General features: G+C 36.3%; 1 protein-coding gene across 1 annotated transcript in view; it reads right to left on the minus strand.

Moving 5' to 3' along the window:
- RASA2 (RAS p21 protein activator 2) overlaps positions 1-25,431 on the minus strand; it is a 140,401-nt gene that overhangs the window by 35,530 nt on the left and 79,440 nt on the right. Inside the window, exons 13-22 of the mRNA XM_011958220.1 lie at positions 16,593-16,749; positions 16,107-16,255; positions 14,903-15,017; positions 14,404-14,478; positions 13,567-13,690; positions 10,271-10,377; positions 6,987-7,070; positions 6,258-6,335; positions 1,388-1,461; positions 740-846 (exon numbers count right to left, since the gene is read on the minus strand). Coding sequence (XP_011813610.1) covers positions 740-846; positions 1,388-1,461; positions 6,258-6,335; positions 6,987-7,070; positions 10,271-10,377; positions 13,567-13,690; positions 14,404-14,478; positions 14,903-15,017; positions 16,107-16,255; positions 16,593-16,749 — 1,070 coding nt within the window. The remainder of the gene's footprint in view (positions 1-739; positions 847-1,387; positions 1,462-6,257; positions 6,336-6,986; positions 7,071-10,270; positions 10,378-13,566; positions 13,691-14,403; positions 14,479-14,902; positions 15,018-16,106; positions 16,256-16,592; positions 16,750-25,431) is intronic.

Below are 25,431 nucleotides of genomic sequence, written 5' to 3' on the forward strand. Positions count from 1 at the left end.
TCCCGGGTTCAAGGGATTCTCCTGCTTCAGCCTCCAGAGTAGCTGGGACTACAGGCATGTGCCACCACGCCCGGCTAATTTTTTTGTATTTTTAGTAGACACGGGATTTCACCATGTTAGCCAGGATGGTCTCGATCTCCTGACCTCGTGATCCGCCCGTCTCAGCCTCCCAAAGTGCTGGGATTACAGGCTTGAGCCACCGCGCCCGGCTCCTCAGAAGGCAAATTATTAAGTCATCTACCTTGGGGTTAGCTTGGCTAAGAGCCTAGGATGATTTTGACAACAGAATAGGTATCACAATCTATGGCGTAACTGTGGGAATGTCTAGCTGATATTTCCCAGCAAAGCACAGAAATATTCTCATTTATTAGATATTGAATCTTGCTAATTTTGCCTCTGAGAGTTAAAGAAACTCCCATGTTCTAAGAGGTTTAGCTGTTGCTCTTTGATAAATAACAGTATGGATTACTATGGATTTTTAGAAAACAGAGCACACTAAAGGAACACCATTTTCAGAAACTCAAGAAATTTAATGTGAGAAAAACATAATATTTTATGTTATGTTTAAATAACATAACATAAAACATAATGTCAAATATTTTTTCATTCTTAGTACGTATGGAGAAAGCATAAACTATAGTAATATTACTGAAAGGATTCACTAGAGTCACAATAAGCGGCAAAGAAACCTACACCAAGAACCAGGAAAAACCCCATAATAAAGCATAAACACAACTACCTGGCTGTTTGTGGTAGGTGAGCTCTCTGCTTGTTAAGCAGAACCATCGTTTCTTAAAATTCTTTTTTCCAATCCGAGTTCTTCCCTGAGCTCTTTTATACATCTCACTGCCAACATAACAGATGTAAACATTTAGCTATAAAAATTAAGTTAAACCAAAACAAAGAAGTATCCTTTAATTTTAAATGACATGAATAGTTGTGTAAGATTATATTAAATGTATAAAAATGTGTTTGCCATCTATGACTGTTGTATTTATTTTGGCCATACTAAAGGAATAAGGTCTTTAATTAATTTAATATTTTTAATTGTACTATGCAGAACAAAAAAGGACCAAATGATTCCCCCCCTTAACTTATAATGAACACTGTACATTAAGACTAATAGTGCTGTTACTTTTTTAAAGTACTCTAAATACCCATCATCTCACTATAATTGCAAAACAACTCTAGGACAGTATGCACAGGAAATCATGCTTTTCTGCCATAAAGTTTGTAGGACAGTAAAGGTGACTTACCTGACTGCTAATTTTGGCAGTTCTAACACAGAACATAACGCCAGATCTCCTCACTCTTAGACCCACGCTCTTTGTACTTACTTAATATCTATACTGATACATGACTTTCATGTCTAATTTGATTAAATTACCCTTCTTTCAGGTGCACAGGCTCACTCGTACCACTGGACTCTTTAGTTTCAGTAGATGAAATTTCATCCAAGAACTAAATGGGGAAATGGGCAAATATTACACTGTGTGATAAGGAACATTATAAAAAATTCAGTTTATCTTACATGTCATTGATTATAAGGAGAAGTTCTTCATTACTAATGAATACACATGATAGTAATTTATAAAACAAAACACGTATTATAGAGGAAATCCCTAATTTACAAATGACAAGTATTACAAAAGTCTTATTTATTTATTTGGAGACAGAGTCTCTGTTGCCCAGACTAGAGTGCAGTGGTGCAGTCTCGGCTCACTGCAACCTCTCCCTCCTGGGTTCAAGTGATTCTCATGCCTCAGCTTCCCAAGTAGCTGGGATTATAGGCATGTGCCACCACACCCAGCTAATTTTTTTGTATTTTTAGTAGAGACAGGGTTACAGTATGTTGGCCAGGCTGGTCTTGAACTCCTAGCCTCAAGTGATCTGTCTGCCTCAGCCTACCAAAGTGCTGGGATTACAGGTGTGAGCCACTGTGCCCAGCCTAAAACTTCGTTCTCAAGTTACTTAAAACTCAGAACATATTTCCATGTAGAAATAATTCAATCCATAATTCCTTAACTGCAATTCTGAAATACATAAAGTTCTGAATACAAAGTTTTTAAATCTTGTCTTTGATTTGAAGTACTCATTTAGGGGTATAACTTAACCTGAACTGGTGTGAGGCTATTTACACTCTGTACTTACATTACTTACTGTAAGTATTCATACACTGTGCTATAAGAATTAATGTATTTGATTGTGGAGTGCTACCCTAGGCTCCACTGGGGGGTGTTACATATAGTATTTGAAACTCTGAAAAACTGAATTCTGAAATACTTTTGGTCCCAATGATTTTACATATAAGATTGTGAACCTTTATTATAGGTTAAGGATCACCAAAGTATGGCTCAGAGGGCCACGTCTGACCTGTAGCCTGTTTTTGTAGGGCCCATAATACAGGTTGAACACTCCTAATCTGAAAATCCCAAATGTTCCAAACACCCAAATCTTTTTGAGTGCCAACAGGATATTCAAAGGAAATGCTTGCTGGTGCATTCTGGATTTTGAATTTTGGATTTTCAGATTAGGGATGCTCAACCAGTTAAAAAAATATACATGGAGAGAGACAGAATGAATAAAAAGTATTTCAAAATTTGAAAAAATCCAAAATCCAAAACACTTTATCAAGCATTTTTGATAGAGGATACTCAACCTATAACTATTACATTTCTAAATGTAACAATTAGGGTTACATTTAGGATTGTGAAAGCGTTGTGAAAACAAAGACTAAGTGGCAGAGACCTTATGTGATCAGCAAAGCTTAAAATATTTTCTCACTGTCCCTTTACAGAAAAGAGTTTGCCAACTTCTACTATATATAACTGATTTTAACTCTGAGAGATGGTATTTCACAGTCATGACTGAAGTGTAAACAGATTATCTGGGATAATCTGGAAATCTAATCACCATTTATAAACTTTCCATGGAGAATGTGGGAATGTGGTGACTCAAGAAAATTTATAGTATCCATCTTTACCAGGTCAGCCGGTGAAGAACATTTAACTTCACAAATATGCTACCTTGACTGGTTAAAAGCTTTTTAGTATTTGGTTGTCTCTTCATGGGAAAGGGAAATTAGCACTTCAAGGAACAATTCCTTTTTCTTTGAAATCTTTTCTTTTTTTTGAGATGGAGTGTTGTTCCGTCACCCAGGCAGGAATGCAATGGTGTGATCTTGGCTCACTGCAACCTCCACCTCTCAGGTTCAAGCGATTCTCCTGCCTTAGCCTCCCGGGTAACTGGGACTACAGGCGCCCACCACCACGCCTGGCTAATTTTTGTATTTTTAGTAGAGACAGGGTTTTACCATATTGGCCAGGCTGGTCTCGAACTCCTGATCTTGTGATCTGCCTGCCTCCACCTCCCAAAGTGCTGGGATTACAGGCGTGAACTACCATGCATGCCTGGATGGAACAATTCTTTTCTTTTTCTTTTTTTTTAATCTACCATTACCTTGATTTTGAGGAACAATTCTTGTTCTTAAAGAATCCTATTTTGCCTCCTAAATGAGCTATCAATTTGTTTAGTTCATTAGGTGGATATTACAAACTCAGAAACTCAGAGAGGGTTTGCATTTCTTTGCTTTTTCCTTTATACTTTTCTACGTTGTTCTGCTTAGGACTTAAACAAAAACAAACCACATTCCAATAAGGATAATATTGAGGCTCCAGTGCCTATTCTAAAGTAGAATTTTGTAGACACAGTCATTTTCTCCTAAGACTGGCTGATGATTGCCTGCCAGAGCTCAGACTTAAGGAGTTTTCAAATGGAATGTTTATTTCTGCTTGCTGGGAGAAAATATTGGTAAGTGAAAGAACAAGAACAGAGTTCCTTTTGCATTATATATGGGTAATGTGGGTACAAGTATCCAAGGGAACTGAAGAAGTGCCCTACCATAGCATCAGTTCTCCCAGATGGACCATCCACTAATGGAGTCTGAGTTATGTGAATATTTTATTTCTTAATATATACCTGAAGTCACTGATTTGTTAGCAAATATTATTTATAATAGTTTATTTTATTTTTTTGAGACAGCGTTTCGCTCTTGATGCCCAAGCTGGAGTGCAATGGCATGATCTCAGCTCACTGCAACCTCTACCTCCTGGATTCAAGCAATTCTCCTGCCTCAGCCTCCCTAGTAGCTGGGATTACAGGCGTGTGCCACCAGGCCTGGCTAATTTTTTGTATTTTTAGTAGAAATGGGGTTTCACCACGTTAGCCAGGCTGGTCTCCAACTCCCGACCTCAGGTGATCCGCCCACTTCGGCCTCCCAAAGTGCTAGGATTACAGGTGTGAGCCACTGTGCCCAGCCAATACTTTATTTAGGAACTATGGGGTAAATACAGAGATATAAAGTGAAAGAAAACCCAGTAATTAAGATGGACTATAGGCAGGGTGACTATAGGTCCCAGTTTGCTCAGGACCATCCCCATCAGGGGCCATTCCTATCATCCCAGAATAATCACTAACAGTATTTTTCACTCTTAAAAGTGTTCTGGTTTAGACATCAAATTATATGGTCACCTTGTTTATAGAACTATCCAGGTTATCCTTTCTAAACTCTGCAGGGAATAGCATATGATTCAGAGTTATACTCTTATTTTCTTCTGCATCAACAGTAAATGTCACTAGTCAGAGTGCCAATATAGCTTCACAAGCTTTTGCAATTTATAGCACTGCACATATCTTGTTGTAACTACTAAATAATAAAGGAAACTAGGATATTAGGGTAAAGTATCCTATGTCAGCTTAGGGATTTAGAACCAAATCTGAGACAGAGGCATACTATGGCGATAGTCCATTAGAATGTGAGTGGGTGACTCAGGGCAGATCAGGAACAGACTAAACTCCTGGTACCCTTAAATCCTTTCTCCACTGACACTATCAACTTTACACATTCTGATTGTATCAGGGGAAAAAAAAATCAGATACTACCATAGCCTTGGTCACAAAACATGGAAAAACAACCCTCAAACAAAAGACAGTACATCATAATCTTGCCAATAAAAGTCTGCCTACAGTGTCACAAATGTTTCAACAATGTCCTAAAAATAAAAGGGCAGCTTTTTCTTTGCCTATTCTTTTGAAAGACTTTCTCCTCAAAAGCCTTCAATGGTTTGTCTAAAAAATTTTTTGGTTAAACAGGCACTATTCTAGATGAAAAATATTCCAATGGACTTTAATTTTTTAAATCACCATTTTTCACTTACTAAGTCTCTGTAAGAATCCTAAGTATAAAAAAAGGCCCAAATGTACACCTCAACAAAATAAATACTCTGGCAACCAACTGCTAGTTATGCTACAGAAACTGAATGAAGTCTTTAACATTTGGCTTTGTTAATTCGGATTCATTAAGTTAAGAGTGTGATACATAAAATACAGTACTTTCTTCAGGCCTAGTTTAAATTCATTTCTTTCCTTATTTTTTAATTCTTAACTTCTAGACTATATGGGATAGAGTACTTCAAAGGTTAACTTTTCTTTGTAAATTTTCAGCATTTTACAATAATGCTATATTTTGTTTAGATGATTCAGGACTAAAGACTCAAGAAATTAAAGATACTTTCAAAACATTCTCAACTTCTAAGTGAAGTGATTTTTGTATGCTGCAGGACTTGTGTTCGGATATTATACACTATAGGCTTTTGTACATTTATAGTAACTTTCCTCAGGTTACTACCATGAATTTATATTGTTCATTAAATGTTCAATAATGTATATATTTTTTATTAGGGCAATTAAGTGCCCACTCTACATCAGGCACCATACAAAGCCTTTACCCCCAGAGACCAAAGGTTCTCAACCAGAGGCAATTCTGTCCTTCAAGGAACATTTGGCAATACCTGGAGGCATGTTTGGTGGTCAAAACAGGAGGCATACTTATTGCATCTAAGGGGTAGAGGCCAGGGATGCTGCTAAATATCCTGAAACGCACAAGCCAGCTCCTCAGAATCAAGAATTATCTAACCCCAAATGCCAATAGTGTCACTTTGAGAAATCCTAACCCTAGATATCTGTAATTCATGTTTCTAAGGCACCGGCAAAAGTAGTAGTTGTTAAACTTATTTAGGTATTTTCAAAGCTGAAAAAGCACAGCCCTGTATAAGAAGAAAAAAGAAAAAAGAAGCCTTTTTGACGAACAGTTTAAACATTATTATTTAAACTGGGGATTGATATAATATACATAAAATGTTAGTTCCCCTATGCTATGTGAAATAAATATTAACAATTCCAGAATAAAATAATCATACCTTTTTAACTGCCATAATATATCCTTCTTCTTGAAACATTTTGAAAAATTCACACATGAATGTCTCTTTGAAACTTGACTAAGAAAAAACAAATACAAGGTTTATATGTGTTAGAGAATTAAGAATAGAACAGACTATATTTTAAAGCTGAGGATTAAGGCCTAAAAGGACTCAATTATATATTTTCAGAGTTCAGGGCTTGGAGTGGAAGACTTCTTTCAAAGTTGTCATGCGATTATGGCACAAGCAGGCAGACAGACAGACTGTCCTGCACTTCCTTACTAGGCTCTCTTTGTCTTATTTAGCAGTTTTCATGAAACTGCACTTTTTTTTTTTTTAATGTTCTCATTAAACTATTTTTTTTTTTTTTTTTTTAATTTTCTAGAGACAGAGTTTTGCTAAGTTGCTGGGACTAGAGTGCAGTGGCTATTCACAGGTGCCATCATTGTGCACTGCAGCCTTGAACTCCTGGCCTCAAGTGAGTTTCCCGCTTCAGCTTCCTGGAATTAAAGACACAAGTCACCATGCCCAGCTTCTGAAACTGTCCTCTTTAACAGGTGACTAAGAGAGTATCTACTTAAAAGACAGCTACTGTGTCTGTGTCTGTGTGTGTGTGTGTGTATAGATATATAGTTTTTAATTTGGAAGAAGGTAAGTCAAGGAGAAAGGATCATAGGATGTAACAACATTTAGAAGTGTAAAAACAAAATAAAAGATGTAAGGACTTACCTTGCTTTTGGACAGACTCCCCCAGCTTCCCAAAGTTTGTATAGTTTTTGAGATGAGAGTTAATGTTCTAATTGTCTGTGCATCCTAAAGAATGTAAAAAAGACCAAAACTACCATTAAGTTTTCAAGAAAATAATTTATATAAAAAAGCAGAATAGAGTAAATGGACTACATTGCTGTAAAACAATGACTCAAAAATGTTCAAACCACACACAGTTAAAATCTAGCTAAGGCTGGGTACAATTCACCGGCCTAAGGAATTAAGAGACTAAGGAAGCCATATATAATTAACAATTCTCCCAAAGTAATTATTAAAGATGTGGTGCTTTTAAAAGTCATATATATATATATATATTTTTTTTTTCCCTGAGATGGAGTCTCGCTCTGTTGCCCAGGCTGGAGTGTAGTGGTGTAACCTCAGCTCACTGTAACCTCCATCTCCTGGGTTCAAGCAATTCTCTTGTCTCAGCCTCCTAAGTAGCTGGGATTACAGGTGCCTGCCACCATGCTTGGCTAATTTTTGTATTTTTATAGAGACAGGGTTTTGCCATGTTGGCCAGGCTGGTCTCGAACTCCTGACCTCAGGTGATCTGCCCACCTTGGCTTCTCAAAGTGCTGGGATTACAGGCCAAAGCCATAATTTTATCAATGTTATATGTAAGTTGTTTCATACAGTATGGCACCTTGGATTACCTGACAAATTATATTCACTTCTGGAATGTCAAAGGCATCAACTTTACTACCTTGTAACTTAAAATGGCAGTTTTAGGTGTTCCAAATTTTCTGTGCTCAGCTCACCTCTAAACATATTCAATACTTTAAACGGCTTTTGCAATTAACTCTTTTCACCATGGAAGCAAAGACCTAAATTCAGGTTAGGAAATGTGAAGTCACCTAGTTCTTTTTGATCTTACCAGAGGGTGATTATTTGGGCCTATTATCCAAGAGGTTTTTCAGGCCTCTCTATCTGAAAGAAGTAATATATAAAATTGACTAAATGGTGTTCCCTCAGAAATCTTTGCTCCTTCATTTTTTTAAAATTGAGATATAATTTACATATGACAAAATGAATAGATCTTAAATGTATACCCTGCTGAATTTTCACCAATCTATACATTTGTGTAAGTTTCTATCAAAACACAGACCATTTTTATTTGTTTTAAGGATTCAAGCAAACAATATCTTGCATCTGAAGACATACCAAGAAAAATTTACCAAGAAAAGCTTTAGTTCAATTTTTGGCTCACATTCCTTAATATTTTAGTATGCCCTCCACCCCCACATTGAAAATAGGCAATGAATGTGAAGGGGAAGAGATGACCAGAATATAAGGCAATCTGGAAAAGAAGGAATATCTGAAATATGATCATTATAATATACTTATAAAATAGAAACACACCTAAATTAAGGCTATTCAGAAAACATTTTAGCTGTAACATTTGGGATTTCATTATATCTATAAAAGGTCCCTATAATTCTCTGCCTTTGCAGAAAATAATATTCTTAAAGATGTCCTGGCACCTGCACTCACGTTTGTTGCAGCACTATTTACAATAGCAAAGTCATGGAACCAACCTAAGTATCCACCAACACCGGTTACAGGAATGCGCAAATTCAAGTATGAGACAAGGCAGACTCACAAGTTCAGAAGTAGGTATTCTGTTTATGTCCAGAATGTTGCTACCACGCTTTCATTGCCTCAGAGTTCTGTGCAGCTTTAGTAACAAAGCCACAGAATGGACAGCCCTGTGAACAAAAGGACACTGGCCCACTCTCTGCTAGGGCTACTCACAGACCATTTATCCTTTGGCAAGAAAGGGCGTGGTGCTGCCACTGCAACATGGTTCTATTCAGTACTCACAAAGTTAAGTGAGTGTCAATGTCATGTAGTCGTTGAGAGGAGAAATGGGTATTCACAACTTGGTTTAACTCTAAAACTCATGTGTTTTCCCTACACTATTGAGCAACTCCTCTTGGCTGTGAGTTTCCTAAGGGCAAAGAGTATCTTATTCATCACTGCATCTCCAGTACTGAGCATGAAATGATACACTGTAGATACCTGAACATCTGTCTAAGAGGTTGGAAGGGATAGGATTAAGTTTACAGACGATAAAGACTGACTGAACTTGAATCCCAGTTAAATCCAGTTCAAATTGAGTAAAATCAAATCATAATTTGTCAGCTGTGTGAGCGTGGAAAAGTTACTCTATTGTGATTTCCTTATCTGCACATGTGGATGATAACAGAATTTACCTCACAGGGTTGCCAGGAGGACCAAATAAGTTAAAACATAAAGTAGTTAGAACAAGGCCTAGTACAAAGCACTAAATAAATGTGGGCTATTATTATTATTTGTTATACAAATCAGCAACTAAGATCAATTAGATAAGATTATAAAGTATTTGGAACATAAAAGCTTAAAGAATTAGCCAAATTACACCATATAAGAAGGAATCGGAAGTATAGCAAAAATAATGAATTTTAAAAATTAAGAAATAAACATGTAAATCTATGCAGTGGAGATTTAGATTTTTGGTAATTAAATAGGACTCCAGAACACAAGATTACATGCTTAAAACATTTTTAAATCTCATATGTTTACAGTATTACCTCAGGTAAATAAAAAGTAAAAATACTGACATATTTAACAAGTTATATTCCAATAAAACGTCCTACACCTTTCACTATACTGCATTCTTGGTTTCTTTTTCTGTTTTAACTGTTCATGCTTATCCAGTTCATCTGCCATTTAATATTTTCTAACTATATGCTGTCAGTTTCATTGCTACTGAAATCTTCTATCTTAGATGCTGTTTCCAAATTAAATGGAATTTCTCTTGTAGCCTTCTTTCTCAGAGAAAAGAGCCTCTTCAAATTTCCATGAAATTTAAAAATATCTGCAAAATTAAACTATTTTAATAAATCAGGAAAGCAGATTTTGTTTAAATAAAATACCTATCAAAATGAAACCCGTAACTAATGAAAAAAAATCTTATGGAAATTTATAAACACACACAGTAGCATATGAAAAAATACAATAAATCCCCTTTGTACTCATCACCAACCTTCAATTAGCATTTTATCACTCTTGTAGAACATCTTTTAACAACAACAAAAAATAGGATTATCAGTCTCACTTGAAAGACTGAAATGGCCAAGAAAAACGCTGAGTAAATTTAAGTATCAGTTATAAGAAAATACAGCCCAGTGAAATTGACTTATCTTTTCTTCATTTTAACAAAAATAAAAAAATGGAATAAAGCTTTCAGAAGAACAAACACTTACTGGATGATGAGGTCGCAAATGAAAAGTATGAGGTGATACTACGGCTACAGCAAAGAAACGAAGAAATACAAAGCTGCTCACTGCAGAATACTGAACATGAGGGTCATCTGCAGGAAAAAAATGGTGAAATGTCATGCACAAAAACACTTAATTAAAAAACAAAGATGATAAATCAAAAAATATAGAAAAGACATGTAAACTAGGAAAGCAACATAATTTGTCTAGTAAGAGCCAAATTGATGAAATGATAGTGATGTTTATGACTAAATTAAAACACCCTATGATTAAAAAATCCAAAAGAAGAAATAATATGAAAAAAGACAAAGCTGCTAGGTTTTTAGAAATATTTTAATTTGAAAAATACCTCTTTCCTCACCTGCAAGAAGAGACTGCTAAAATTACCACAAAAATAAAAGTAGTATCTAGCACTACCTAGTGGTAACACTGAATCCCTTAAGAGTACCATACAAGGCTACTTTCAGTTTTAGGTTCTTGTTTCAATTACCCACCCCCACAATCTTGATAAAATTAAAAGTTATGCAACAAAAACAATTAGACAGAAATGTTTACTTTAAAAAAGCTATCAACAGTCCATAAATAAAAATGCAGATGAACTGAAGACTACTGGTGGCTTTGATCATTCACCTATAACTTTCGTTTCAGACTGGAGTCAACACTTTACCCAACAATCAGACGGATGGTGGTGAAACAGGTGGCGAGGGAAAGAATCTTTAGGTTCGGTTCGAGTTTTTTTTTTTTTTTGAGACAGAGTCTCGCTCTGTCGCCCAGGCTGGAGTGCAGTGGCCGGATCTCAGCTCACTGCAAGCTCCGCCTCCTGGGTTTACGCCATTCTCCTGCCTCAGCCTCCCGAGTAGCTGGGACTACAGGCGCCCGCCACCTCGCCCGGCTAGTTTCTTGTATTTTTAGTAGAGACGGGGTTTCACTGTGTTAGCCAGGATGGTCTCGATCTCCTGACCTCGTGATCCGCCCGTCTCGGCCTCCCAAAGTGCTGGGATTACAGGCTTGAGCCACCGCGCCCGGCCTTGGTTCGAGTTTTAACTCTTCTAAGTCATTCAGTAGGTAACCATTAACAACTCGTTTAATTTGTCATTCTTTAATAATATCTGCTTTTTACCTGCTGTCTGCCCTGCCCTCTTACCTCTCCTTTCCCCATTCTTCTAGGGTAGTAAAAACAACAAAAACAAGAGAATATGAAACACTTATGGCAACAAAACTGTCACTACTATAGTCTACTGAGGATATGATGACCACATTAATAGTTAAGTCAACAAAAACATAACTAAGGAGATACATCTGCGTGTATATAAAAACATAAAGTGTTGGCTGGACACGGTGACCCACACCTGTAATTCCAGCACTTTGGGAGGCTGAAGTGGGTGGATCACCTGAGGTCAGGAGTTTGAGACCAGCCTGACCAACATGGAGAAAGCCCGTTTCTACTAAAAATACAAAATTAGTCAGGCGTGAAGGCCCATGTCTGTAATCCCACCTACTGGGGAGGCTGGGAACCCAGGAGGTGGAGCTGCAGTGAGCTGAGATTGTGCCAGTGCACTCCTGCCTGGACAACAAGAGTGAAACTAGGTCTCAAAACAAAAACAAAAAAAAATCCAAAAAGTGTTTAAGATCATTTATATAAAGAAGAATTAAACAGCTAAAATAGATTTAAGGCCAAATAGAGTACAGTGAATGGCAGCATGTGGTTTGGAGTAGACCAGGCCCAGGTTTGAGGCCCTGCTTGCCTGTTGACCATGCCATAGACCTTGGTAAAGTTACTCAGCTTCTCTAAACCTTTGTTTCTCACCTAATGGGAGTAGTACCTACCTCATGTGGTTTTGTGAAGATGAGAATAGGAGATAATGGAGGCTAACACACTGTGTGTGTTACTAAGTAGTCAATGTGGTTATCATGATCTAACCATTTAAAAATAAAATTTCAATGAGCATTTCACTTTTCCGTGTGCCTCTGGTTCCCTTTATTTTTGTTATGAAGATTAGATTTACTTACTTATTTGCAACTATAATTAGCAAAGACATTTAGATATGAATTTATCTACATGTTAGACAACTCAGCCCCACTAATTTAGTAATGGGTCAATTTAACAGAAGGGCAGTTAACTGCACACATGTGTGCACAGGGTGAGCACACACTTAAAAGAACATAAAACTGCAAAATCTCTTCAGATGGTTACAGAAATAAACTCACAGTTTTGCATAGCTGGTTAAGACAGATAATTTAAGTACCTGCCTAATTCTACCCTCCTACCTACCACCTCCCATTGCAGACAGATCTGGAAAGCTAGCTATAGCAAGTTTATTTACTTATCAGAGATATATTAAAATGTGAATAATTCTAAGTATTAACAGCAACAGTAACTCTGAATTTAATGAATGGTTTCTAAGCAAACCTTGACATACCTACTTTTTCAAAATTAAAATATGCCAGTTACTGATACACGTACCTTAAAACTCTATGTATGTTGCAACAGAAAGGTTTCTAATGTCTAAGGCCATTTCTATAAAAACCTCTCACCACCAAAACCTTATTAGCATTCTCATACTGTCAAATCTAGTCAATTTTATGGAACTAAAGATTCTCACTATCTGAATGCATGCAGCTGGAAAAGATAGTTGGTATAAATAACAAAGGTATTTTTAACTCTCATAAGCATCTGGTATAAATGCTTACTTATACAATGTTACAGTTCTAAATTTTTGCCTTTCTTTAATGGTGATTTTGATTTGCTCTTCGTATAAAGTTGCATTATACTGAAATAAAATGCAATATGTATTTTGAGATTTCAAGAAAAATCAGATTTCTTATGAGAAAGCTAGAATCATTCTGAAAAACTAAAGAAGGTTGTACTTAAAAACCTTAGGCCGGGAGCAGTGGCTCACGCCTGTAATCCCAGAACTTTGGGAGGCCGAGGACAGCAGATCACGAGGTCAGGAGATCAAGACCATCCTGGCTAACACAGTGAAACCCTGTCTCTACTAAAAATACAAAAAATTGGCCGGGCGTGGTGGCGGGTGCCTGTAGTCCCAGCTACTCGGGAGGCTGAGGCAGGAGAATGGCATGAACCTGGGAGATGGAGGTTGCAGTGAGCCGAGATAGCACCACTGCACTCCAGCTGGGGTGACAGAGCGAGACTCTGTCCCAAAAACAAACAAATAAATAAATAAATACCTTAAATATCTTGCACAAACCAAATGTAATTAATATCTACAAAAAAGTCAAAGAAAAAGAAATGGCACGTTTTAGTAAAACAAGGCACTTACTAGGAAATCTCTGAGTAGCCATCTGCCTTAGAGAATAAAAGATATCACACATTACAGTGGGACAGCTCATACTTGATTTTACAATTGTACTGAATAACTTGTCTACGTAGTAGCGCAGATTCTCCTGCAGGATTTAAAAAGGGAAACATTAAGATTTTGATGTTCACACATCTTCAATAGCCTTCATGAAAGAAAAATTTAAGAAAATGAGGTTTATTAGACAGTCACTAACATTTTTTAAAGCACTGTTTCCCTTTTCCAAACTCATTTGGTTTAAGGACAATTTATATACTGACTTAATTTAATAAATTAAATTTAGATTTGCTAGGCGTTAAGAGGTGAATCTATGAATAAACTTCACAAGAAGCAACAGGGAATAAAATGATCCAAAAGGAAATCACAAAATAACTCGGATACACAAGCACAGGACGTTGTGACACTATTATCCATTGCAATAAAAATTTGTGACCCTAACACAATCATTGCTTTTTCAGAGGCCACTGAAAGTAATGACTGATCAAGTCACTGTGTCACTTAGCCTGATCAGTTTGAGCCCAAAGGAATGGCTAGAACAGGGGCTGTAACTAGCTATAGCTTAAGTTCACTATTGTTACTAGATACAAAAAGAGACAATCAAGAACAAAAACAAAGTGAAACCACTGAGGAAATAACATTCTAAAAACTAATCTTAGAAAATGCTGCTAATAGTAAAGGCTTATGTAAAGAATAAACAGCATTGCTTCCCTCTATCTGGCTTTATTATAATGTAAGTGGGAGAAAGGTTACACCATTAAGACCAATTTTAACACAATTATAAACAATATAACAAGGACTTACCTTATTATTTTCTACATTATCTCCCTCTTTCAATTTAATAGGATCAATTTCACAGGATTTTGAGGAGTCACATATCTGAAAAATAAATTTTGCAGTTAATGATTTTTTCTAAGTAATCTGACGAAATGAAAAAACTGTTATTGTTCTGATAATAAAAGGTAATTATAGAGATTTAAATTGTAACTAAGCGTAAAACGCCCTATGCAGGGATAATATATACAATTTTCTTAAAACACGATATCAAAAAGTATTTGTCATGTATCTGAAACTCCGGCTAAGATAGAAATCCCGTAACAAAGAAATAATGTAGACTATACTATACTGTACCTTTTGAGTAAAAATCCATTGATAGAGAAGTAAATAATTTGCTTCTAAAGTGTTCAGTCTTATTTTTTGAGGAACACATGAATGAATAAACCCTTCCCATTAATAGATCACTTCATAAAAGAGCAACTATCACGAGGTCACAAACTATCACTGTTGGAGATATATTCTGTACCTCATCAAGAATAGGTTTTAATGTTACTTTCAGGTAGTGCCCTCCCACTATTTTCATCATCTCATCCAGACATCGGGTAGCCAAGGAATTTCCTCTAAAAATTGTGTTTGCATCTCTGAAACAGAAATAGATGAAACAAAATGTAGTAAACAAAGATTGTGAAACCAATAATATAACATACTTGACCAATTTACGAAAGCAGCATTGAGTTGAAATAGATTAAGATGTAGTAGAAGGCATAAGTGACCTACAATTTTAGTAATTTTTACTATTTATTTAAAAGCTTGCTGCCGTTAGGTTTTTCAAACTTACCAAAAATATATTAAAATAATGGCTAAGTGTGATGGCTCACGCCTGTAATCCCAGCACTTTGTGGGGTTGAAGCAGGTGCTTCACTTGAAGTCAGGAATGTGAGACTAGCCTGGCCAACATGGTGAAACCCCATCTCTACTAAAAATACAAAAATTAGCTGGGTGTGGTGGTAAGTGCCTGTAATCCCAGCTACTCAGGAGGCTGAGGCAGGAGAATCACTTGAACCTAGGAGGCAGAAGCTTCAGTGAGCCAAGATCATGCCACTGCACTCCAACCTGGGTGAAAAAGCGAGACTCCATCTTAAAAACAAACAAACAAAAAACTCAATACACATATATATATACACGTACATACATACACGTGTATATATACACACATACGTGTATATATACACGTGTATATATACACACATACGTGTATATATATATATAAAGGCAAATCACATTTATGAACCAAAAATGTAGAGTATATGTATGTCTGTGTGTGTAAAAACAACAGTGTTAGACTGACGTGAATGAGAAGTCACTTGATTGCTTTTTAGAATGTCATACATATGCATATAAGGGTGATACATAATGAATAAAGAAAAAAACACTTCTGCTCTGGTGTTTTTATTTGTGACACGTGAATCATTACACTAAGAAGCAGATTAGTAACAAACAAAATTTCCTCAATGAGTTAAAGAAAAACATCCTTCATTAATTGTCCTTAAGGTAGGTGAATACTGTTTGGTAGCTTAACTGCCTTTTGTTATTTGTTAACTACTTCTTTTCAGCCTACTCTACAGTAAGTCTGATCAATACAAAAAAATTCAGACTACGAAAACAATCTGTCAAACTAAGGTCCAATTTCAACAACATGTAATTAACATTTAATAAAATATAACTCTTACTGTGTATCCTTCAAGTCTAATTCAGCCACAGCAGTGGCAAAAGGAACAAGTTTATCATGGTGCAGCAGCAGTCGTACAAGGGGCAAAACAGCATCATTTTTATCTCGACATATTTCACTCAAAATGTAAGCAGCTGAGGCAGATATTGGCTAAATATAGGAAGGTAGAAAACAAGCACAAAAATCAAGGAAACATGATTAACTGTTCAATCATTAGCCTGTAAAAGTAACTGTAATAACGTCATTAAAGCTGTTATACAGGATATTTAATTTTCAAAATTTTTTATCATAGATGATTGTGGGAGTACACGTAGGAATCATAGTACTCTGGTTCAGATAAACAGAAATGTGTGTGTGTATATATATGTATGTATATAATTTTTACTATTTTAATAAGACTTGATACTCTTGAAATCTTCTCCTTATCGTTTATAGAATTATTTTAGCCACTTCGTGTTAAATCATATCCTTAAGATTCTTAACATACTTGAACATCTGGTGATTTTAGCAGCAAAGTTTTCAAAGGACCATAGTACTCTGAAGGAAGCACGTAGTCTTCTGTATAACATATATTTAATCGAAGAGACCCCAGGTCATCAGTTTTGGATGACTTGTTTCCATTGTCTCTTGGTTGTAGCAAGTACCTAAAGTAAAAATATAAGTGATTCCATGTGATGGAAACGCATTCAAGCCAATGAGGCAAGTTAAGAGTTAAGCTATAAAAAAACAACCAAAAAAGTCAACTTAGTATTTACGGTTAGGAAACTTCGTAAGTAGCAGGATACTAATCTTCAGAAGCCTAATATTGGTTATATATTGGATTAGAAAGCTACAAATACATTTTTATCCAGGAAACAAAAAGCATAGATATTACAGAAATTAAGATCTCAAAGAAGTTGAATAAAAGTTTGATTAGCTTGCAGGTTTAGAAAAAATGATGATGAAAGGTAAAACATTTAAAATCCAATGTATAATCAAAAATAAATGTTTACCAACTAAATTTAAGAAAGTAGCATTTAGTTGAAAATAGATAAGACAGTCCAGGTGCAGTGGCTCATGACTGTAATCCCTGCACTGGGAGGCTGAGGCAGGCAGATCACTGGAGGTCAGGAGTTCGAGATCAGCCTGGCCAACACGGTGAAACTCTGTCTTTACTGAAAATACAAAAATCAGTCAGGCATGGTACCCGTAATTCAGCTGCTTGGGAGGCTGAGGCAGGAGAATCGCTTGAACCCAGGAGGCGGAGTTGCAGTGAGCTGAGATCCTGCCACTGTACTCCAGTCTGGGCTTGTATGGATGACAGAGCCAGACTTCGTCTCACAAACAAAACAAAAAAAAGCAGGTAAGACATATCAGAACACATAAGAAACCTTGTTTTAAAGTAAATTCTTTATCCAAAAATTTGAACTTAAGAGAAATCTGCAGGACCAAAACCAGAAATCTAAGAGTTTTTTTTTTTTAAAGCTTTTTATCATGGGAATTTAAAAACACAAACAAAAGAGAATATTGAGCTCTCCTGTACCCATTATCTAGTTTAAACAATTATCAGCTGAAGACTAATCCTGTTCGCAGTCATAGAAAGAAAAAATTATGTCCTTTGCACCAACATGGATGCAGCTGGAGGCCACTACCCTATGCGAATTAATGCAGAAACAGAAAATCAAATACCGTATGTTCTCACTTGTAAGTGGGAGCTAAACACTGGGTATGCACAAACACAAAGATGGCAACAATAGACACTGCGGGTTCCAAAAGTGGGGAGGGAGATAGGGGAGTAGGGGTTGAAAAAGTTATCCAGTACTTTGTTCGTTACTTGGGCAAAGGGATCATAAGCCTAAACCTCAGCATTACACAATATACCCATGTAACAAACCTGCACATGTACCCCTGAATCTAAAATTTAAAAACAACACAAAACAAAACTGGATGAAGGCTGATAAAAACTGCAAAGTACCACTGACAATCAAGTATTCTTATTTCCTTTTTTAGGGGGGTACTCAGCAATATGCTTGCCTAAATTTGAAATTTACGGTATGTTGTTGGTGTTAACCATCTATTTTTTTCTAGACCGTATCAGGTTTAGAGAAAGGCAAATTTTTACTCTTATAGTAGCCTAAATTTGCAAAAACAATTGAACTCAACTAATTTGGACATTAAAACTTCAGAATTGCTGGGCTTTAGCCAAAATATATCTTCCTAGGATGGGGAAAAAAAAAAGTTTGTTACTCATTCAAGATATCACAGGAGTTCCAGGAGTTAAAAAATTGTTCAAACTCTTAAAAGTTCATTTATCTAAAATAATATGCCAATTACAATTATTTCATCCCCTTTATTCCATTACAGCAAAATATCTAACAATATCTAGGAAAAAAACCTAAATGTACTCTTATCTTCAATAATTCATTATTTTAAAAAGGCATTTTCTTGCACTATATATAAAATAGTGAATCTTTGCTTTACTTAACTATAACCAGAAACTAAACTGCAGAAAAAGTGTACTATATATGTCTTTTATTAGTACATTCTAAAACAAAATTATTTTAAAAGTTACTATGTATAGCCAAATGCTCAATAGTAATACTGATAACATCCTTATTTGGACACTGAAAATAGCATAATTTTAAATTATGCTGCAGAAACTATCACGATTAGAATATATTAAGGGAATTTATTTTTAAATATTTACCTGCATATATTTTTTTCTTGTGGCTTATCATCATATTGCCCACAAAATTTATTTTCAGAAATAACTCCAAATTAAATTTATACATTTGGATTTGCCATTAACCAACACTGTAGGGTAGATAAAAGCAACCGAATGGAGATTCTTTTTGTAGTGAAGCTCAAACTTCAAGAACCAAGAAAATCTGTGTGGAGTGTCACTTATTATTTTCATCACTCTTTGAACCAGAATCTTATTTATTTAATATTAAAAAATCCTTATTACACACAAATAGATAACAATGCATACATACATAAACAATGTCACCAAATCAATGCTTTTTTTTTTAAAGAACATTTTCTTTTTTTTCTCTTTTAACTTTGGTTTTCTCTTATCTTTTTTCTTATCTTCAAAACACTACCATTCTGCAGCTCCACTTCTCTTAGGAACCTGTTAACTAGCTACTATGAACCCTTCTCTATTTTCGTCATGCTTACATACTTTTATATAGATTTTTTAAAATGTGTGCACATATACACATTTGTAAATAAGTTTTGAGCCTATTCGTTTACAAAACTGTTACCATATTCTACTCTCCAGTATCTTGTTTTTTTACCTGCAAGCACTTCCTAGTTAACTCTTTGAGACTACTTTTTATAGATCCAGTTTGTTCTTTTTAATGGGTACATAATATTCATGCAATGAATGAACTCTAGAGTTCTTTAAGAGAGGTGTTTATGAATATAATGAAAAATAATTGTACTGTGTTGTGAAGTGAAAATGCTATACAGCTTAATAGGCCATAAGTAACTTAAAAATAATTGTGTTCAAAAAACAATAAACAACAAACATTAACATTTTGAATTTAATTTCAACCCTCCTTACTAAGAAACTGGGGAAAATTATTTATTTGCTTTGTGGGTCTGGGAAATTCTCTCTTTCAGTCCTCTGTTACCCAAGTTCTGCTAAAACGCTTTTGTGGATTTTCTTTGCCATTCTTCTCCCAGAATAATCTGCATTGATACTTTTTTTATTATTTGCAGAAAATCCTCAACCTTTTGTTTATACAGTTGTTTAACACTTGTACTAGGCGCAGCAAATTTACAGCACTGGTTACTTACACTGAGGAAGAGTTTGTCTTTCCATTTGCATCTTGTTACTGCTCAATTCTATTCCTCTCTTAATTCAGTGCCTCTATGGTATACACTTGCTACATTTTAATGTTTTTAAAATATATTTTAAAAGTTTTAAAATACATTAAGATGCATTTTAAATGCTGTCAATATTTCCCCTATACTGTTTGAGAAATAAATTACATATTTTATCTAAGAATGTAGAATGTTTGGAATTATTATTATTTTTTGAGGCAGAGTCTCACTCTGTCAACCCAGGCTGGAGTGCAATGGCGTGGTCTCAGCTCACTGAACCTCCGCCTCCTGAGTTCAAGTGATTCTCCCGCCTCAGCCTCCCAAGTAGCTGGGACTACAGGTGCATGCCACCACACCGGGATAATTTTTGTATTTTTAGTAGAGACGGGGTTTCACTATGTTGGCCAGGCTGGTCTCGAACTCCTGACCTCAGGTGATCTACCCGCCTCAGCCTCCCAAAGTGCTGGGATTACAGGTGTAAGCCACCATGCCTGGCCTGGAATTATTTATTTACACTCGTAGTTTTCAAGTTTTATAAATCCTGCGCTAAAGCCTTTCTAAAGTTTGAGATTACAAAGCCCAGTAGTAAATTCCCTAAAAAGACTAAAATGGATTCACAGGTGCAATATTTTTAGGCAGTTTAAATTATTTCAAGCATTGCTATTTGAACCCACAATTTTATTTTCAGTAGATAGGTCAGCATAGGGCACATGGGCTTAGTAGTAGACATTCCATGGATGTTGACTAGAGAGTGAGTGAATGAATGCTTTGGTTTTGAAGCCTCAGGTCACTTTTTGAAAGCAATTAGGAAGAAGTTTCTACTTAACATGAGAAAAATCTGCCATTTTCTCTATTCTCTATCTAAAGGCAATGCCAAACAAAATTTAAAAATATATACACTGAATTTTTTTTAAAAAAGACTAATCTTGTTTCAACCATACCTTCACTCACTCTCCCATCCTGTTCCTGCATTATTATTTTAAAGCAATTTCCAGGTATAATTTCATATATAATTTTAAAAAGTCATCACTATTCACTTAGTGTTCAAATTTCCCCAAACTCATCATAAATGTTTTTCTACAGTTTGTTCAAATCCAGATAAGGTCCACAGATTAGAACTGGTAATAGCATTCTTAAGTCTCTTTTATAGATTCCTCACTGTTGGTCCTATAGAGTTTTCCACCTTTGGAATTGTGTTAACTCTTATCTCTACCTCCATAATGTCATTTACCATACTCCTTCATCCTCTCTGTATTTCCTCTATATTGGTAGTTAGATCTAGAGGCTTGGTTAGATTCAGATTTGATGTTCTGGCAAGAACGCTTCATTGATAATGCTGTGTAGTTCTACCAAGAGGAACAAATGTCTGGTTGTTTCTCCTTTTGCAATATCAGCAGCCACTGATGATCACAGCTTAGAGCCATTAATCATCAAAATGATAATTTTATAATTCTATCACTCCTCCTTCACTTAGCTGGAATGCTGAGATGCTTTTTATAAAAGACACAGTAGCTTTAATACTTAATTTAATAGTAGTTTTAATACTCCTCTAATATACTAATTCATTTAAAAATGGAAGAAGGCTTTAATAGAATATTTATTAGCTTTGAGAAAGATAAAGACAGAAAAGACAACTAGCGAATTAACCAAGGCAAATTTAAAGGATGAAGGGATGGTTAATACAAGAAGAAATTATATCACTACCCCACAAAAGAGGAATATCAACCTTCAGAACATCTACTGTCTGATTTAAGAAATAGTGATGTAAAGATATGGTCAATGAAATAATTAGAAACAAGCCTGTTAGGAAACGTGACTCAGAAGTACCTCTAAGGGAAGTGTATTAGTCTGTTCTCATGCTGCTAATAAAGACATACCCAAGGCTGGGTAATTTACTAAGGAAAGAGGTTTAATTGACTCATACTTCCACATGGCTGGGGAGACCTCGCAACCATGACAGAAGACAAAGAAGAGTAAAGGGACGTCTTACATGCGGCAGGCAAGAGAGCTTGTGCAGGGGAACTCCCATTTATAAAACCATCAGATCTCATGAGACTTATTCACTACCACAAGAACAGTATGGGGGTTTGAAACCACTTGATGATTCAATTATCTTCACCAGGCCCTGCCCTTGACGTGGGGATGATGACAATTCAAGGTGAGATTTGGGTGGGGACACAGCCAAACCGTATCAGGAAGTTTAGCTGGTTGATGACCAAGCATCCTGACAATTGATACTTCGGTCAATTTTTCACAATCCAGGGCATGTTCTGCAACCTTGCAAATTCAGACACCACGTTTTATCAGCACATCTACAGTGAACCTGAAGGTCAAGTGTGGTGGCTCACACCTGTGATCCCAGCACTTTGGGAGGCCAAGGCAGGTGGATCACCTGAGGTCAGGAGTTCGAGACCAGCCTGGCCAACATGGTGAAACCCCATCTCTACAAAAATACAAAAATTAGCCAGGCATGGTGGCACATGCCTGTAGTCCCAGCTACTCGGGAGGCTGAGGCAGGAGAATCACTTGAACCCAGGAGGCAGAGGTTGCACGGAGCCAAGACCATGCCACTGCACTCCAGCCTGGGCAAGAGAGACTCCATCTCACAAAAATAAAAAATAAAAAAAAATAAGATGCACCTGAATTGCAACGACTGAGTGCAGAGCCTGATATACTTAAAAGCAGGCCAATTATTACATTTATGAAAAAGGAATATAGTCAAGTGGTGTAAAAGTACCTGGACTGTTAAAGTGACCAATGCATTTTATTATAGAAATGCTCACTTACAAAAGTAGGGAGAAGAGTGACAATAGTAATAATGAATGCTGTTTCTTACCACCACCCCCATGTGCTCGTCACTTGGTTACAACAATTATCACCATTTACCATAGTGTTTTCATCTATATCTTTCACTGTACTTTTTTATTTGTTAGTAGCTATTTGGAAAGACAAATTATCAAAAGGCGTTGTGGTGAGTACAGAGGCATGACAAGGAGTTTTACGCAGCCTTAAGAATCTCTCAGCTAAGACAATAGTGTTGCCAAGGAAACAGTCATTCTTCTGGACCAGAATCCCCTTCCCCATCAACTGTGCTTGAATAGGCAGTACCATGCCTCCCTCTTTGGAATTCATTTTATTACTCTAGATGAATCTTTTCCTCTTATTGAACCAGTGTTTTCCATGCACAGTAGAGTAACATTACTTGTATTACTGCTTACTCAGTTACAACTACTTCTGCATCTGGGACCATCCCTATCCATCTTAAAACAGTGTCTCTACACTCTACAGTCAAAACAAACTCTGTTTTGGTTTGTAGTACAGAAATTTTGCTCAGAGCACAACTTTATTTCCTTCAGCTCCAAATAACTGGGGAAGGGGTATGACATCCCTCTTTACTCTCATGTAACTAAAAATCACCAGGCCTACAGTCTTAACATAGCATTGTTTTATGTAGAGGAATTAGGGTAGTGCTATGCCAATTACTCATTTTTATGCATATATTGTTTTTGGATGCTTAAGAACTCCAGAAGGGTTCACTCCTGCCATACTTTCTAAACTTGTTTCCTTGGATTTTCTTTGCAGGATAAGAAATCCCCACAGACAAAATATCTCATCTGTGTCTACTTGAAAAAAAAAAAAAAGACTTCACAACATGTTGTTTTACCTATCCTTTGAAAAGATCATTTTTTAAATGAGTAGAGAACTCTCTGATTCTCTTTTAAATAATATTTTATAAGCAAGGGGCACTCAAATTTTTTCTAATGGCTTAAAAGAGAATGTTTTTGAGTTTTAAATATATTCAGAAATATGCCAAAGTTCAAACTTCAGTACACTGGTTGAAAGCACAAACTTTGGGGTCAGACAGTTTGGTTCAAATCCCAGTTGTGTGACCTTAGACAAGTTGCTCAATTTCTCTGTGCTTTTTCCTCATTTGTCAAATAAGGACTATTAATAGTATCTTAACACATTAAAACCCTACATTAGCCCTAAAAAAGTTATTATAAGTAAAGCACTTAGAACAGTTCCTGGCACACAGTAATCACTATGTAAATGTTATGCATATAACATTTATATATATGATGCATAATTATTACCACTTAAATATGTGAATAACTATCAATAGTTATTTGTATAACCACATAAATGTGATTATTTTTTTAAAATATGATTACAAAGGCTCAATTTAATAAACTACCTGAAGGATCCTTGTGAATTAAGTAATTCTGTATGAATTAGAGATAAAACAGGCTCAAGATTTGTTAAATAGTTTAGGAATATCTGGCATTTCTAAGTGAAAAAAAACCTCATATATATATATATGTTTGTCAGTTTTTGAATAAAATATTTCAGTTTGAAAGAAAAAGAAACAGGAAACAAAGAGAAATTTTTAACTGAAAGTAGCATTCAGTTGCTCTACACATGTATTTTTCATTCACAGGCATAAAAGCAATCCTTATGCCCTCAAGATAAGCAGTTTTGACAGTCCCTTAACAGAAAAAAATCAGCATTTAAATAATTCTAACCATAAGGTCTGTGTAATTAAAATTGAGGTAGACAAACCCAAAGTACAATTATTTGTACACAATGTTATGTAAACGAGAGAATGAAGAGGCAATTCTACTAATAACTGAACGTGGGCCAGGTGCAGTGGGTCACGCCTGTAATCCCAGCACTTTGGGAGGCCGAAGCGAGGGGATCACAAGGTCAGGAGATCAAAACCAGCCTGGTCAACATGGTGAAATCCCGTTTCTACTAAAAGTACAAAAATTAGCTGGGTGTGGTGGCGCATGCCTGTCATCCAAGCTACTCAGGAGGCTGAGGCAGGAGAATGGCTTAAACCCGGGAGGTGGAGATTGCAGTGAGCCAAGATCGCGCCACAGCACTCCAGCCTGGCAACAGAGTGAGACTCTGTCTAAAAAAAAAAAAAGTTGAACGTTATTTCTGTTTTTTTTTGTTTGTTTTTTGAGACAGTCTTGCTCTGTCGCCCAGATTGGAGTGCAGTGGCGGGATCTCGGCTCACTGCAACCTCCGCCTCCTGGGTCACGCCATTCTCCTGCCTCAGCCTCCTTAGTAGCTGGGACTACAGGCGCCCGCCACCACGCCTGGCTAATTTTTTGCATTTTTAGTAGAGACGGGGTTTCACCATGTTAGCCAGGATGGTCTCATCTCCTGACCTCATGATCCGCCCGCGTCGGCCTCCCAAAGTGCTGGGATTACAGGCGTGAGCCACCGCACCTGGCCTATTTCTGGTTTTGTTTTTTTTCCAGCGGAAGACAAGAGACTTGTTATATTTTCTAAATTCAAATATTAAACAGATATGTTAAAACTGTGAAACCAAAGGCAGGGCACAGTGGCTCGTGCCTGCAATCCCAGCACTTTGGGAGGCCGAGGTGGGCAGATCACAAGGTCAGGAGTTCAAGACCAGATTGGCCAACATAGTTAAACCCCGTCTCTACTAAAAATACAAAAATTAGTTTGGCATGGTGGCGTGTGCCTGTAGTCCCAGCTACTTGGGA

This window comes from Colobus angolensis, unplaced genomic scaffold (assembly GCF_000951035.1).
Source record: "Colobus angolensis palliatus isolate OR3802 unplaced genomic scaffold, Cang.pa_1.0 Scaffold46, whole genome shotgun sequence".
NCBI classification, from domain to species: domain Eukaryota; kingdom Metazoa; phylum Chordata; class Mammalia; order Primates; family Cercopithecidae; genus Colobus; species Colobus angolensis.